Source organism: Micromesistius poutassou (assembly GCF_964030765.1).
Source record: "Micromesistius poutassou genome assembly, contig: SCAFFOLD_3283, whole genome shotgun sequence".
Lineage (NCBI taxonomy): Eukaryota > Metazoa > Chordata > Actinopteri > Gadiformes > Gadidae > Micromesistius > Micromesistius poutassou.
Genome location: NW_028177082.1, coordinates 20,001 through 36,768, shown reverse-complemented (window position 1 = coordinate 36,768; position 16,768 = coordinate 20,001). Strand labels below are relative to the sequence as shown.

General features: G+C 44.9%; 1 protein-coding gene across 2 annotated transcripts; it reads left to right on the top strand.

The window, feature by feature from the left end:
- Positions 1-6,831: 6,831 nt before the first annotated feature.
- Positions 6,832-12,578, top strand: LOC311376775 (lysosomal membrane ascorbate-dependent ferrireductase CYB561A3-like). Of its 2 annotated transcripts, XM_084491248.1 has the most exons (8): positions 6,832-6,925; positions 7,013-7,034; positions 7,270-7,420; positions 8,539-8,731; positions 9,973-10,181; positions 11,478-11,632; positions 12,027-12,195; positions 12,317-12,578. In XM_084491248.1, the coding sequence occupies exons 2-8, from the start codon at positions 7,030-7,032 to the stop codon at positions 12,341-12,343; spliced, it is 909 nt and encodes a 302-aa protein (XP_084347374.1). In that variant the 5' UTR covers positions 6,832-6,925; positions 7,013-7,029; the 3' UTR covers positions 12,344-12,578. The 2 variants fall into 2 exon arrangements, with proteins under 2 accessions (XP_084347374.1, XP_084347375.1); XM_084491249.1 differs by lacking the exons at positions 6,832-6,925; positions 7,013-7,034; positions 7,270-7,420 and adding an exon at positions 7,462-7,544.
- The last annotated feature ends 4,190 nt before the right edge of the window (positions 12,579-16,768 follow it).

Genomic DNA, 16,768 nt, shown 5'->3' with positions numbered 1-16,768 from the left:
TACTGGGTACTGAATACATCCAACATGTTCCCCTTCTGTGTTCAGGTGATAAGTCTCTAAAGGACTGCTTTGAGTTTTTTCACGTTCACGTGGATTGCAAGATTCACAAGAGGTTCTTCCGGAGTTTGGATCTGGACGACAACGATATCAACAACGCAAACAACGAGGACCGCGTCTATGAGCTGCTCGGCGTGTGGCTGCAGAAGCAAGGCAAAGGAGCCACCCTCCACCACCTCCTGGCGAAGCTCAGGGACTTGGATCAGAACCAGACGGCAGACTCAATCGTTAAAAAGGCCATCGCTAACGGTCACTATGAAAGAAGGGTGACACCACATCCACCTCATTCAGTCAAAAGCGATGAGTGAATCAGACCTGAGGGGTCTTGCTTGGGTGGGTACTTTCTTGGGCTTTCTGGATAAATGCGGTGAGGGGGAAATTCCAAGGGGACCAAGTCCACCGGAACAAACCCTGGGTGATGGGGCTTCTCGTTTTCCTGTGTCCACCACTGTTTTGCAGTGGTGGACTGCGAAACTGTCCAACAGTGGTGGACATAAAACTTATACTTACTTGTGACATGGAGTCAAAAGGTTCTCAGGGTCACGCGGTGGCAACCTACTAGCCTTCAAGGTGTGTGGTGTCAATCGGCCGTAGTGAATGCTATTCATCTTCCGCGTAATGTAGGAAAAATGAAGCAATGTTGTGAAACAAAAAAAGTGTTAGGTCATGTATTGACTCTTTGATGTAGGCTCTATGATTGTAGGCCTGTTCGAGGTTCTACAAATGGACCGAACACCGAGACTACCCTGACCTCAGGGATAGCCACCGAGTGCTGCACTGGATCTGTGCGACAGTCACACACCACAGTGCTCACTCAATAACAGATATACTATCTATTATATAGATACGCTTTGTGTATCCATATAAAACAGACCTCTAGTTAGCTCTAAACCTAGCTCTAGTTCTAGATGTATATCAAAAATAAATCTGCCTTTCTAAGCACTTTTAAAGCCTACACATGGCTAAGGGTGTGAGTTTGAGTTCATATGGTACTTCAACTCGAAGGTCTTTACGTAGTGCTGCCTTCTAATGGGTACTTACCCATCAGGCCAAGTCTACGCAGAATAGAGTCTTGAGCCCTTGAATGACGACTCTGGGATAGCCCAACGAGGGGTCCCAGAGCGTGGGTGAACAAGACGAGCAATGTGAGGTGACATTGGTTTCCTCAGGAAACTTTATGACCTCACCTGCCTCAAAAGAGGATGCATTCATGCAAATTCATGTATTTAAATATTTGATATTTATTGTACTTATTTCACACTGTGTATTTATATAGGGCAACAGTGATCAAATGTTTCGAAATATTTATTTTTGCAATGTTTTGTGCAGAATCTATTGAATACAGCTCTGGGATATGCCTTGTCCTCGTTGTTGTAGCCTTATTTATACTTTTTTACACGTAATGAGTATTAATTTGAGATGAATTTGGTACAATTTGGCTCATGTTTGAGTTCATACTGTGTTCATACCTATTCACTGCAATTTCATTCTTGGTTAGATTTTTATCGCTGAAAATGAACAAAGGCACCTTGTGGAATGAATAAACATTTCTACATGTCAACCTTACATGAAGAAATGGAAATGTTCAAACGCAAGCTCCGTAAGACAGATGTGCAATGAGCACATCCCTCTACGGTCAATGTTACAACTTTGCATTCACTACCCTGTGGTGGAAACACCCCCTTTTGACAAACACTCTTTTCCAGTTTTCTTATTTATGTCACTAAACACGTGCTGTTGTTTTTTACTCAAATCAAATGTTGTTGGATAACAACTTGAATAAAATTTTGTTCAGCGGTCTTGTATGTCACATTATTGTTGAGGGCGGCTGCATGGTCCTTTGACATTGAACCGACTTGTGTTAAATCACTGCCCATGTAGAACCGTTGTTACCGTGTTGTGAACTCTACAGAGCGCTGTCTGGCCTTTGAACCCTGGCCCCTGGCTTTAGACAGCTTCCCTTCTTAGTAAATGTTCTACAGAATTATTTTAATGCCATGTCAGTGTAGTGCCATTGTCCTTTCATTCTGAAAAGCGTGCTCAAACTTAAGAACGGAAGTCCCTTTGAATAAAACGGTCTAAACCGAAGCAGGAGTACCTAACATCGGTCTACATTTTGTTTTAATTGAATGCAGGTTTGTGATACTTTTGTGTTGGGCTTTTGGATCACTGTAAGCCAAACCCTTTCCTCCATGATGACCTGAACTCACTGCAAGCCAAACCCCTACCTCCATCATGACCTGAAACTGAACTCACTGCAAGACACTCGGGAAAGAAACAGCTTAATGACCAAATAGAACACATCCATGGATTGGGGATCAGAATTCCTCTAAAACATCCTAAGGGTTACATCAACCTCGTCCAAAGAGACCAGAAGTCACAGCAGTAATTAAGAGTTACTGTTGTCCTGTACTGTGCTGTTTAACTTATGATGACGAGCACAGGAAACGTTTAGATGTTTCCTTGGCCCGGCCCCAGCTGTAGAATAAAGACTACCATATCTATACTGTCCCCCAGGATCAATGCCCACCATAGAGCCCTAGAACCCGCGGGCTATTTCTATTTCTGTGACAGAGACGTGGAGTGGGGCTACACACAGTCGTTCCCAAAGCATCAGAGGACGGAATGTCGCTCAGGAGGTAGAGCGGGTTGGCCGGTAAACGGAAGGTTGCTAGTTTGATCCCCGGCTCCTCCTAGCTGAATGTCGAGGTGTCCCTGAGCAAGAGACCTCACCCTAACTGCTCCTGACGAGCTGGCTGTCTCCTTGCATGGCTGACACCGCCGTTGGTGTGTGATTCTGTGTATGAATGGGTGAATGTTAGGCAACATTGTACAGCGCTTTGAGTGGCCACTGGTTAGAAAAGCGCTGCATAAATGCATTTTATTTATTATTTATAATTTCATTTATCAGGGTGTATGATGGACTTGAATCCACTCTACCAGACGGGCCATAGTAACACCCTCCCCTTGGAGGGACGGGCGTAGGATCGCTGAAGGGGCTCGGGGGGAGATGGTGATTGAGTGATGGAGAGGGAAGGGTGTTCCTAATTTAAATACGGTCGATTCTCCCCTCCGCGCTGAGGCGGTGGACACCTTGAGCAACCGCCATGGGATGTAGACGCGGGTTGTCGTTGCTAATTGCATTGCTTTTAAATGTTTTTCTGCCCAGGGACCACAGATTCAGATTAGCTATCTCTCTGGCCAAACTGCCGTCCTGTTAAATAAACTCAGAAAATAAACCAAACTCGTCATGGTTCTGCTACTCGTGGCAAATCGAGGACGCAAACACTTTCTAGGCCTGCTCTACACCAAGTGTGTCAGCGAATACAGATTCCCGTCCTCTGAGAGGAACATGGATGAAGACGAAGGCATGCAGAGGGCGATCCACAACTCCGGATGGTGTGTGTGTGTGTGCCATTGAAAAGGGGCTACTTGACTTTCTTAGGCGCCCTACTAATTAATCTGAACTGTGGCAATAAACGCAGCATGTGCCGTTGAACAGCAAATGATCAGTCATATCCCGGGTGATTCCGGAACGTAATTGTGATATTTTGTCCTGAAATAGCCCCCTGATTAATGACGCCAATGATAAGGTGTAACATCTGGCGGCAAGCTGTGCCACTGATATTCTCTACGGGGAAAAGTGATTTATGAGAGTCATCAGAACGGACTAGTTGTTAATAGATCTTATGTTAGTAGATATTGCTGAACAGTTGATGAGTATAGGCGTTTTTTTTTATGTACAGCAGGTAAAGCTATAGGGTTGACAGGTGAAAAACTATCCTAATTTGATTATTCTACATGTTGTAATAGCCTGCAATTGTACATAAGGGGAAAAATGCGTACAATGAAATGTTAGCCTACATAACTGTTACTGTAACGATTGCAATTTGGATGTTAAGAAATAAAATGTGTTGGAAAAAGATTTGCAATAGAAAGATGGCCTTTATAAACATTATGTAGTGATCCTCGGTAGGGGTTGCGAACGCAGCCTTTCCTAGCTCCTCCCCCTGCACCCAGGTGCACTATAAAATGGCCAAGATGGCTGAACTCAACCTCTGCTGGTTGCCTACCAAGGTGGATCCCCTGCTGCTATTCTGTTTTAGTTTTGTTCTGTTTTAGTTTTGTTCTGTTTTGGGGTTTTTTTGGCTCTGTTTTGATATTTTATTTTGTTTGCTTTGGTTAAGTTTGCTTTTGTGTTATTTCCCCTTTTCAGTTTCATTGTTTTTGACAATTGGGTTGTTGGTTTACATAACTTTTGTTTTGTTGTTTGGTTTGGTTTGGTTTTACTCCAGTTTTCTTTATTTAGTTTTTATCATTATTGTATTAAAATAAACATTTAATATATATATTGTCTCTGCCTCTTTTAGATTTTCGAACCTGTGTCCTTATAATTTCTGTAAGGTAATAGTTTAATTTTCTTTGTTCTTTATTTCCTGGGGTGCAATTCCCCAGGTGGCGTTGTCGGTCCCTCTTTAGTTATCTCCCCCGTTTATATTGAGTTTTATACAGAGTCCCGCCACATTTTGGCGTTGTCGGCAGGATTTCTTTGAGGCAGAGACTTGTAGTTTTCTTTTTTTTTCCCACAACACAATTGATTTGTATATAGCTTGTTAGGGTTTATTTTATTTTTTCTACAGAACAGCAGCAGGTGCCGGGCAGTTCCTGGCATGGACAGTTTCTTTCACCTCTTCGGTTTTGTTTCCTCATGGAGGAGGAGGTCGCACAATTAAGAGACCTGACCACTCAGCTGCGAGCTGAGAGTCAGCGGATGTGTCTGGAGCAAGGGGCTGGCCGGCCTTGGCCCAACACCTCATCAGCAGTTTCATCGGCTCCTGGACTCTCTTCAGCTCCTGTTGCAGTGACTGAGAGACTGGTTCATTTCCTCAGAGACCGGAGGTGCCCGCTGTTTCGGGGCGGGACGGGACTGAGCATTGGGGGGTGGATTGAGGAGGTCCACGCCTGTGTACGAGCTCGTCACCTGTCTCCAGTAGACCAAGTACCCTTCATCTATGAACACCTGGGTGTCCAGCCCTATGAGCAGGGCGACCAGCGTCCGCAGCACCCCAGATGCATTCTGTTGTTTAGTGGTGGCATCCAACCAGGGCAGTCATTGGCCCTCATGTAGACCAAGCATTCACTTGGTTTCTGACCTGGACCCCCAGTCTACATGGTTCCTAGTCCACATGGGTTCCTAGTCCAGATGGTTCCTACTAGTGCACGTGGTTCCTAGTCCAGAGGGTTCCTAGTCCACATGGGTTCCTAGTCCAGAGGGTTCCTAGTCCAGATGGTTCCTAGTCCACATGGGTTCCTAGTCTACATGGGTTCCTAGTCTACATGGGTTCCTAGTCTACATGGGTTCCTAGTCTACATGGGTTCCTAGTCTACATGGGTTCCTAGTCTACATGGGTTCCTACTAGTGCACATGGTTCCTAGTCCAGAGGGTTCCTACTAGTGCACATGGTTCCTAGTCCACATGGTTCCTACTAGTGCACATGGTTCCTAGTCCACATGGTTCCTACTAGTGCACATGGGTTCCTAGTCCAGAGGGTTCCTAGTCCAGATGGTTTCTACTAACTCTCTGGTGTCTGTGCTTAGTGGCTGTGCTGTGTTTAGGCCATGGCAGTAAATGTTAATCGTCGGGCCGACGATTAAAAAACCAAGGGGGTAGATTGTAGTGATCCTCAGTAGGGGTTGCGAACGCAGCCTTTCCTAGCTCCTCCCCCTGCACCCAGGTGCACTATAAAAGGGCCAAGATGGCTGAACTCAACCTCTGCTGGTTGCCTACCAAGGTGGATCCCCTGCTGCTGTTCTGTTTTAGTTTTGTTCTGTTTTAGTTTTGGTTTTGTTCTGTTTTGGTTTGGTTTTGGCTCTGTTTTGATATTTTATTTTATTTGCTTTGGTTAAGTTTGCTTTTGTGTTATTTCCCCTTTTCTGTTTCATTGTTTTGACAATTGGGTTGTTGGTTTACATAACCTTTGTTTTGTTGTTTGGTTTGGTTTTACTCCAGTTTTCTTTATTTAGTTTTTATCATTATTGTATTAAAATAAACATTTAATATATATATTGTCTCTGCCTCTTTTAGATTTTCGAACCTGTGTCCTTATAATTTCTGTAAGGTAATAGTTTAATTTTCTTTGTTCTTTATTTCCTGGGGTGCAATTCCCCAGGTGGCGTTGTCGGTCCCTCTTTAGTTATCTCCCCCGTTTATATTGAGTTTTATACAGAGTCCCGCCACAATTACATTTAGAAATATTTTCATATTATATAATCACCATCGTCCTTAGGGGGAAACCATTAGGTCATTGTAGCCAGATCAAGAGCATTCATGGGAATAAAACCCAGTTCAAAAATAAATGAAGGTTCAAGTGAACGCCTTCTTCTAACGTTACCACTTCTGTCTGAGGGGGGAGCCGGTGGACAGAACACAGGTTAAATTACATGACATCAACCCCAAGACACAACATTAAGTTGAATAAAAATAAACTTTGGTTAGGATTTTATTCATTTTCGGATTAGGAATGTACAACTTGGACAGACTTGAACGAGTGTGACGTGCGATTGCGCAGAGGACCCCAGGTGAGGGCGGTACCGGGACTCCGAATGGGTTATTCGTAGGCGGAATCCGGAAGACTCGTGAATATTAATGAGGGGATAGCCGGAGATTATCCAATCACGTTGGTTTAAATCCCTGATCCAAACACAGTTGCGAGTTCTTTATAGGTCCATGGTTGCGACCCGCGAGGGCTCCAGGTGTGAACTACACGAGGGCATTACCAGGACTACATATCCCAGAACGGGGAAGTCTCTGCTGAACTACACAAGGGCATTACCAGGACTACATATCCCAGACTCCGGAAGTCTGGGGGTAAACACTATTCTCGGTTCACTGTTTTGTAAAAGTTGTAAAAGTCACACGGATGAACAGATGACTGTTTTGTTTGACCCTTTTCAGGCTTCGGGATCTTCTGAATGAGGTAGGCCTACCCTGCATCGACACTTCCCGACTTTGTAAAGTTACGACGACAACAACGTGACGTAACGTTAGGGTAATAATTACAACAGGTTAGAATACCTGCCAAACCTGTCCCTCGATATTAAAAAAAGTATACTTTTTAAAATGTCATTTCATATTTTTTTAAAATACTTCTAGCATGTTGATGACCGTTAATCTAATATAATTTATCTAATATACGTGTTGCGTCTCCTCAGAGGTCCCCTGGGTGCAGCAGACGCAGCAGGTGGTTCCTCCGCCGGCCCCCCGCTGGGCTCCGACTTTCCCCTGCAGCGCCTCCAGCTGCTCACACACCAATGGAGAAGTGAGACCGCTGAACGCAATACAGAAGTGAAATCGATCCACGCTGTGAGTACCAGACACCACCGGGCCACACCACATCACCTGCTCTTAGGGTAGGGTTGGGTTTTTAGATTGTTCTGTTATATGTTGTGAGCGTGACATTGGCTGAAGTGGAAGGGAACCTAAAGAAGTAAGTGACTCACTGGATATTTAATTGAAAGTAAAAGACAAAGATAACGACCAAGTTATTATTAAGTTCAATATTTTACATTATGGGCTAAAGTTTGACTGTAGTTTGCTTACCTTTTATATGTATATGTAAATATATATTTAATGGCAATTACTTAATAACTTAATTAAATAACTCCTTGCCTCACTTATTAACATTTACTAATTGTCATTGACAATGAATCTTTACATTGACGGCTTTAGTATTGTCTAGTATAGAGCAGGGTTGTGTAGGAAATAAAATGTATACTCATGTGCAATCTTTCAATGTTGCATCTCAGCCAGTTTTCAGCAATTAATGCTTCCATGACATAATTTCCATTTCAAAACATAATTATATGAAAATGCTCGTGTGAGGATGTGTGATGACGACGTGGAGAAGGGGGTGATAGGCACACAAATAACCCGGAGAGGAGTTTCAAAAGCCACAGTGGGCGTTGATTTGAATTTTCGAGTTTAAACAAATAAAAATAAAATAAATAAAATCAATTTACAATATAATCAACAAATATCAAAAATAAATTGGTCAAAAAGTACTTTCACCCATACAAAAGAAAACAAATATACCTATAGCAAAAATCCCAATTCAGGTTATTAGCATTAGTGCTACTTTGACTACAGTTCTGCCTGTCAGTTTCTATGTCTCTTATTCTCTCTCTCTGTCACCCCAGCAGCCATTTTGACTCATAATAAAAATAAAATAAACTCAGCATAAAATATGGATGCTCCGCCTTCTCTGGACACATTGTCCAATAGAAAATAGGCTCTGTAATTGTGCTGGAACTAGTTTCACCTGAAACCCCAACCACAACACACAATCCTCACCAACAACTACTGTAACACCATATACACAAAACACACAAAATCCTAGTAAGAGTCAGACGCACACCTTTGTCTCCCCACCTGAGGGATCATCACATCATCTGCATACCTTTTGGATGTGTCCCCCCTCCCAGGTCGCTATGAGGTCATCCGTCCCCCTCTACCTGTGCCTCCTGCTGTGTGCGTGTCTGGGCGTGGCCTGTGTGGCGGGCGTATGCGTGTGGAACAGCCAATGGCACGGCGGGTTCGCCTGGGACGACTCGGGCCTGAAGTTCAACTGGCACCCGGTGCTGATGGTGTCCGGTCTGGTGGTGGTGTACGGTTTCGGTGAGTACGGTGAGGGTTCGACTCCCAGCTCAAACATCGCCTTTCCACAGTGTTCCTGTAGGGTAGGCATCCCTGAGCAAGGCACCTATGCCCCACTCGCTCATTAATCACATATATCTAAGAACAAAATGTCCATAAGTCTTCCAAAGTGTACTTTAGCGGTGAAGTCGTCAATGATGCTTGTCGTGTTATTTTGTGTTGAATGCAAAATGACATGTAAATCTGAAATGTAAAATCCAGAGGTTGAACTAAACCAATGTTGTTGTGATGTCACCTGCCTGTTGAGGTGAAAACAAACATCAGCTGAGTGAGTCACGAGTTATTACACAATTCAGTGTTTCTGATTGGTTGAAAATGGTGATGAAAGTTATTCATAAACCAGTGTTTGCTGCTACCCCGCGTGATTCCCTGACAAGCAGTAGGTCAGCATTGAAATATGTCACAGGGGATCCAGACACCTTTCAGGAGGGACCCCGTCTTCTCCTGTCTAAACGTTCAGCTTCTATCGTTCTGGTGCGTCTTCCTCCACACATATGATTTAACCAACTGCTGACCCTAATATCAACTGTCCAGGGAACATATGCAAACTGCCCCACAATAAGTGATGAGCAGTAGTTTGCTCACGGCCATGAGACTTTTCAAACATTTTAATTAATTTATTGTTATCAAAAATGTGAAATCATGAAATATCTGCAGCGGAAAAAAATGACAGAAGTTCTCAGGTAAAAAAAAAAATACCACTTTAGTTCTCAGCTAAAAAATACTTCCTCAACATAAAAAAGCTGTCACTTCAAAAGTAAAATATTAAAGGAGATGGCTCCTCTTCATGTTGATGTCCTTAGACATCGTTGCGAATAGCAACAAATAAATAAACCTTTTGAGGTGTAGAAAACGACCAACGAAATCTCCCTCAAGTGAAAGTAAAGCTGACTCCATTCCAGTCAGGAGAACGACCGTTCTGTCTGCAGAACGTTCATGAGCCCTACTGGAACCGAGTCTGGAGAACGACCGTTCTGTCTGCAGGACGTTCATGAGCCCTACTGGAACCGAGTCCGGAGAACGACTGTTCCTTCTGCAGGACGTTCATGAGCCCTACTGGAACCGAGTCCGGAGAACGACTCCACCTGACTGTGTTCCAGGAGGGTTCATGAATGTTCTGCAGACAGCACATATATCCTGTCTGCAGAACATTCATGCTCTCTACTGGAACCGAGTCATAAGGATGATTCTTCTGTCCTCAGGGGCGGTGCTATACCGCGTGCCCCTGACCTGGGGGGGGGACAAGCTGCCCTGGAAGCTGGCCCACGCGGGCCTGATGCTGCTGGCGCTGGTCCTGTCCGTTGTGGGGCTGTGTGCCGTGTTCCAGAACCACGCCACCAACCACATCCCCCCCCTCTACTCGCTCCACAGCTGGGTGGGCGTCTGCAGCGTGGCACTGTTCGCCGGCCAGGTGGGTCCCCCTGCGTGGGGAAGGTTTGGGGGAGACTTCATGGCCGTTTCTCAATTTGCGTTCTTGTCTGTACTTGTGTTCTCGTGAAACGTCGTCGTAGCCCAAGTACTGTTCCAATTCAAAGTACGCATCAAGTCAAGTACAGTCGTAAAACCCGGAAGTGTTCTCGATGTGTTCTTAAACTGGCCGTTCCACCGAGGATGCATCGGAGGTGACTTGTGTGGACTTGGGACAGTTAAATATCCCAGGATGCATTTCGCATTCCCATGTTTTAAAATATTAGTATGTAAGCTATAATAATAGGCTATATATAGGAACATTTTACATATATAACAAAAATGTAGGCCTATTCATTCAAAATATTGACATACTATTTTAAAATGAAAGAGGCTGGGGTTTTGTTTTATATAACTTTTTTATATTGTATAAGTTGCTGATAGAGGAAACCCATCGCAACAGCAACGAAAATCCCTGTCGGATCCATCCGATCGTGTGTGTGTTTCTATTCTAATCTGTGTAATTTCTCGCTCATTCGTAATTATATCAATAGCCTACTCTCCAACTACATAGACAGTTAGGCACGCGCACCTGTACCCTACATATAAAAAGTTGTGTGTATAGCTTATACACATGACAATCATATCTTTTCATTTATATTAATTCAAAATATTAACATACTATTTTAAAATGAAAGAGGCTGGGCTTTAGTTTTATATCATTTGTTTATATTGTTCAGTAGTATATGCCTACATGAGGCCGTAAAGCACAGTTAACAGCTGAGTTGGTGACGCCATCGAGTCCGCTGCTGTTCCAATTGCAGGTGCGTACTCACGTCCTCAGAAGTCTGTACTTGGAAGTCCAGACTTGCCAAGTACGCACTTCCTAGTCCGCGAGTCCTTAGTTTGCGTACTTGGTATTGAGACACGGCCCATATGTACGCACTTATTGTGTGTTACAACCTTGCACTATAAAATAGTACTTGGCATTGTGTAGCATCTTATCCTAGCTATCCTTGTTGTATACAGGGAAGGGGTTAACCTACATTTTTTTAGTGCTTGGCACACATGTTTCTATGAACATCTTTACTGTACCGACAGCCATATAGTTTCTCTTTCTTCTGACAAATGTACTTGTAAATGTAAATCTAAATGTATTTATATCTGTCTGTCTATCCATCTATCTGTCTGTCCATTCTGTTGGTATGTGTTGGTCTGTGTTGTCTGCCTACCTCTACAATCCCTGTATGTCTGTCTGTTGTCTCCCCCCCCCCCCCCCCCCCCCCCCCCCCCCCTCCAGTGGGCAGTGGGTGTGGGGGGCTTCCTGCTGCCCTGCTCCCCGGTGGCGCTGCGTGTCCTCCTCAAGCCGCTCCACGTGTGGCTGGGCGCCTCCATCCTCACCCTCAGCATCGCCGCCTGCGTCTCCGGCATCAACGAGAAGCTCATCTTCGCTCTGTTGAGTACCTGTCAGCTCGTGGCTGAAGAGCTCTCTATGAGGACGTCTATACGTCGACTAATGCAGCCTCTTTTCCCCCGTAACAGACCCTTAAAAGTCTTCAAATACAGACCCTTTAAAGTCTTAAAGGGTCTGTTACGGGGAAAAGGGGCTGGATTTATATTATGATTAATCATTTCTTGATTCAAAGACATTATGATAAAAATACATAAATCATGTGCAAAATGCAAATAAATTATATAATGATATTAAACTGATATGTAGAACAATATTAATATATTAATTCAACATGATTACATTAGACATCATCATCATCAGTCATCAATAATTAACATGGACAAACTACCATTGTGTATTTTCTCATCATTCCTCCTCGTCTTTCCCAACTGAAAGCAAAGGGACGGCGAACGGGACGCAGCCGTACAGCGCCCTGCCACCGGAGGCGGTGTTCGCCAACTCCCTCGGAGCTCTGATCGTCGTGTTCGGACTGGTGGTCCTGAGGATTCTGTCCAATCGCAACTGGGAGAGGCCGGAGCCCAGCGGTCAGGACATGGCGTACCGGGTGAGGGCATCTCTGCAATCAATATGCGCTTCACAGCTACGATTTATCGGTTTTATGGGGTAGTTTAACCTGGTGAGTTATGGAAGGGGACCTGTTATGAATTCTGCTCCTCGTTTCACAGCCGTTGCTTCAGGAAGAGAACGAATGAAGGACCAAACAGAAGATCATCAACATGCACTCCTCGCTTCCAATCTCAGGGTGATTTTCCTTTCCAAAGTTTCGCTGCAAATGAATGTGCTGCAATCTATTCAGAGCTGGGCGCTGAACTGTACATACTTAAATTAAGACAGAGTTAATAGTTACATCTTTAAAAAAGTCAAATCATGGTTGTGTGTCATTTGTATCGCTGTTTCTTTTGCCAAACGTGAATAAAAATACCTGTGCTTGAATCAAAAGTGTGACATCAAAGTCCTTTTATCAGATGTTTGATATAAGAGAAGTGATGTTTAACATCTGCTGGGCATCAGGGTCCTGCCAGCACCGGCGGGCGACGGCCCCAGTCAGATCTAATCAGAACACGGGGAACTAGCAGCGCTACAAAGCCTGCTAGTGCAATGTTCTCTGCTCTGTGATCCACTGCCACGCCGCCCCCCCCCGCCTCTCCTCACCGCCATCCTCCTCTCTGTGCTAATCCAGATCCGCACAGATGGACGGATCGCCCCCCTGGGACACCGCATTAAAGATTCTGTCAAAAAGTCTCTTGTTCAGTGGTGCAGTGTGTACTTGACACCAGCCGTCTGTGTGCCTCAGCTCGGAGAGGAGAGACGGCTTTCATCTGACACCCAAAGCACCAATGAAAACACCCTTTCTTGTCCTCTTGTGTTTTACTGGCTTCTGACAGACATTATTTTCCGTGGTTGTAAAACGTTGATCTCCGTGATGGATGTGTGCCTTCGCCGCATCAATAGGATGACATTTTTCACGCTCGCCGAGACTGACTGGTGTTTGGCAGCGTTTTGAGGAGGTAATTAATGTCAGGCTCCAATGTGTTGGGAGTAATTCACGGGAGATGTGATGGACCATGATGGACGACACTGGGGTTTGCGTCACTGGTCCATCATGGGGTTATCAACGAGCCAGCCCTTTGGACAACACAGACACACCAGTGTTATCGATGAAGAGACGACGGAAGACTGGTTTTTATCTCATGATGTGCTTTTGCTTTTACAACAGGAAATGGCTAGCCATCTGTGTTCAGGGGCACTGAACGGTCAGAACATGGTTAAGACATTCTTAGTGTGGCTCAGTGCAAGGTGTGACATGAGAGTACTGGTGTCCGGATTAATGTGGTCGTGGAGGAGGCCCCAGAGCGACCCCTAATGTACACTACGGTGTGAAGAATGGCAACAAGACAAAAAACTATGGCCGTGTCCCAATTCAGGGGCTGCATACTTCGAAGGACGCATCCTTCGAAGGATGCAGCCTTCGAAGGCCGCGAAGGCCGCATCGAAGGCCGAACAAGCGTTGTGGAATGGGACGGTCTAGCCTACGGAGCATTTCCGGATTGCGTAACCGTAACGTCCTTTACCTTGCGTGACCACGTTCCGCTCCTGTCTCCTAGCAACCCTGACAGCTGCGGTTAAAACCGGACAGCGGAGGAGAAATATGGAGCCAGAAATCATAATTTTATTTGTTATGTTTTATCTTTTATTGGAGGAGTGGGAGAAGATTCACCGCCGGGTGAAGAGGAAGAGAGGACGTTGGCTTAACGTAATTAGTTTAACGTTATATGTCTAGCGTTCATGACATTGAACTTTGACAATAAAGTTACATATTTAAAATGGTCCCAACCTTACTTTTATATTAAAAAAATGTTTTTACATGTTTTGTCATTAAATATGTATTCGCTGCAGCTGCCGCTTCCACTTAGCCTGGTGCTACCAGACCATCGTACTTCATTTCATTTGTACAGAAGGTCTGGAACTGCTGTAACGGCAAACGTTCACTCACTTGGAGGCGGGTGTCTGTTGAAGTTTAAAACTATTGGATCTGCCCAGTGCCACTCTGGATCTGCCATAACCAATTGCAATAGCGTTTGGTCGTGACGTATGTCATGCGCCGGGACCGGCCGGAAACTACGTTGCGCGCATGCGCAGGCTGTGTACACAAACAAAACAAGATGAAGCGTGAAGATGTCTGTCAACGATAGCTGCAGGTTTTGTTCATCTAATTTTAGAGTTCAAGGAACAATTACAAATTCTACATTAATATTCGATAGTAAGGACAGAGATAATGTTTGCAGTCAACTGTCGAGGCTGGGTCTTGTCATTGACAATACGTCGCTACTTCGACGTCATCGTTCTCAGCCACTTCCTCTGTTCGCTGATTGGTCACACAGAAATTTGTTCGGGCAAAATCCCACTAACAAGCCCCAGCCCCAGACTGACTACTGAAGGGAAAATGAAATTTGGGCGGAAGTAGGTGGGCGGGCGGAGCCAGGCTAGCTTCCACTCTCTCCGCGCCAAAAAAATCCAACATGCAATGAATCTTGGGATACATTGGGCCGTGAAGGATCCATCCGATGGGTCCATAGAGGATGGGTCCTTCAAATCCGGGAAACGAAGGCTGCATATCTCGGCCACATTCGAAGGACCCTTCGAAATCGGACAGCATTGACGCGCCGCTGTGACGTATACGGTCTTCAAATGCGTCCTTTGAAGGATGCAGCCCCTGAATTGGGACACGGCCTATGTGTTTTAAGAGAATTTATAATCAGAGACATTTTATTCCAATCAATATCAAAAAGTCCAAAAGGGGTTATGTGCTAAATTGTGTTTTTATTTATATTCTGCTCTACATTTACATTTACATTCAGGGCATTTAGCAGATGCTTTGTCAGAAGAAAGAACAATATATCGCTGTCGGTACAGTAAGGATGTTCATAGAACCAAGTGCCAAGCACTAAAAATTGTTAGGTTAACCCCTACCAATTAATTAACTAGTTAGTGCTTAGCTCTATAGTATTTTAGAAATGGAGTAATCCAGGTTTTTAGCGTGATGTTTGTTGTCTAACATGTTGCGCTCATGTCCACAAGTGGATTGAAGCGTTTAAATCCTATAAACTACCAGATTTATAGGATTCGCTGAACGAATAGAGCGACATGTGTGGCCGAATGCCGAGATCAGAAGCTGTGCCCATGAGCCGGGCACATTAAAGAGGACCCCGGTGCTGATGCCAAACTGCGTGGGTTAATTGCAGTTTGACTCCTGTCTTAACAAGCGGTGATTACACGATGCATGTGGGCCACCATACATTTCTTTCTTTCACATTTTAACTCAAATTTGCTTTTTCTTGAGAAAAGGCAATTTGTTAAAATGTTATTATGCATCAATGTTAATGATATTATACTTAAATGTGTGTGTAGATATCCCACACACATTTACTATGCACTGACAGAGTTGGTGTGACCTTAAACAACGGGCCAAATAGATTACTGAGACATGCTTAACATAAGTTCAAACAGTTACACGGCCAAATAGATTACTGAGACATGCTTAACATAAGTTCAAACAGTTACACGGCCGGAGTTCACGATACCATAGGCACGGCCAGCTAAAATACGCAGAACATCACCAAGATATCATCGTCATCATATCCCCGGATATGGCAGACAACTCTCAGTCCACACAGCTCCAAAATACGCACACACACCCTAGATCGGTGGACACTTGGAGCGGCTCATTAGACGAGTGGTTTGAATCTCCCTGTGCACATACTCAGACCTACTGTAGCCACTGGCCAGACTGGGCTTTCTATCTTACTTGAATAAACGGTAAACTCAACTGAAGCCTCATCCTTGAAAAGATAACGGCAGGTAACTCATCCCAGTGAAGAGAGACACAGACCATGAGGTACCTCGTCCCAGTGAAGAGACACACAGACCATGAGGTACCTCGTCCCAGTGAAGAGACACACAGACCATGAGGTACCTCGTCCCAGTGAAGAGACACACAGACCATGAGGTACCTCGTCCCAGTGAAGAGACACAGACCATGAGGTACCTCGTCCCAGTGAAGAGAGACACAGACCATGAGGTACCTCGTCCCAGTGAAGAGACACACAGACCAGTCCCTCCCCTCTGAGGTAACTCATACCAGTACCTTGTCCCAGTGAAGAGACACACAGACCAGTGACTCCCTCCCCCTCTGAGGTAACTCATCCCAGTGAAGAGACACACAGACCAGCCCCCCCCCCCCTCCCCCCTCTGAGGTAACTCATCCCAGTACTTCATATCAGTGAAGAGACGCACAGACCAGCCCCCCCCCCCTCATCCCAGCGGTGTGACACCAGTTGCTTTCAAGCGCTCGTTTGTGTTTAAAAGCATACAATTTAGCGGCAATAATCATTGCTGTGGTTGAGCAGGCTCGCCGACGTGGGCCTGCTCGCTACACGAGGTGGTTGGGAGAGGCCGGGAGGATGGGAGGCAGGCTCCACCCTCCCCTACTCCTAACGGGGGAAAGTGGTACTTAAGTTTACTTATTATTAAGCGGCATCACTGAAACACAGCATTACCGTTTAACGTACTGCCCAAATTCCAGCAATATATTGTGTTTCCAACCATTACAAAAAAAT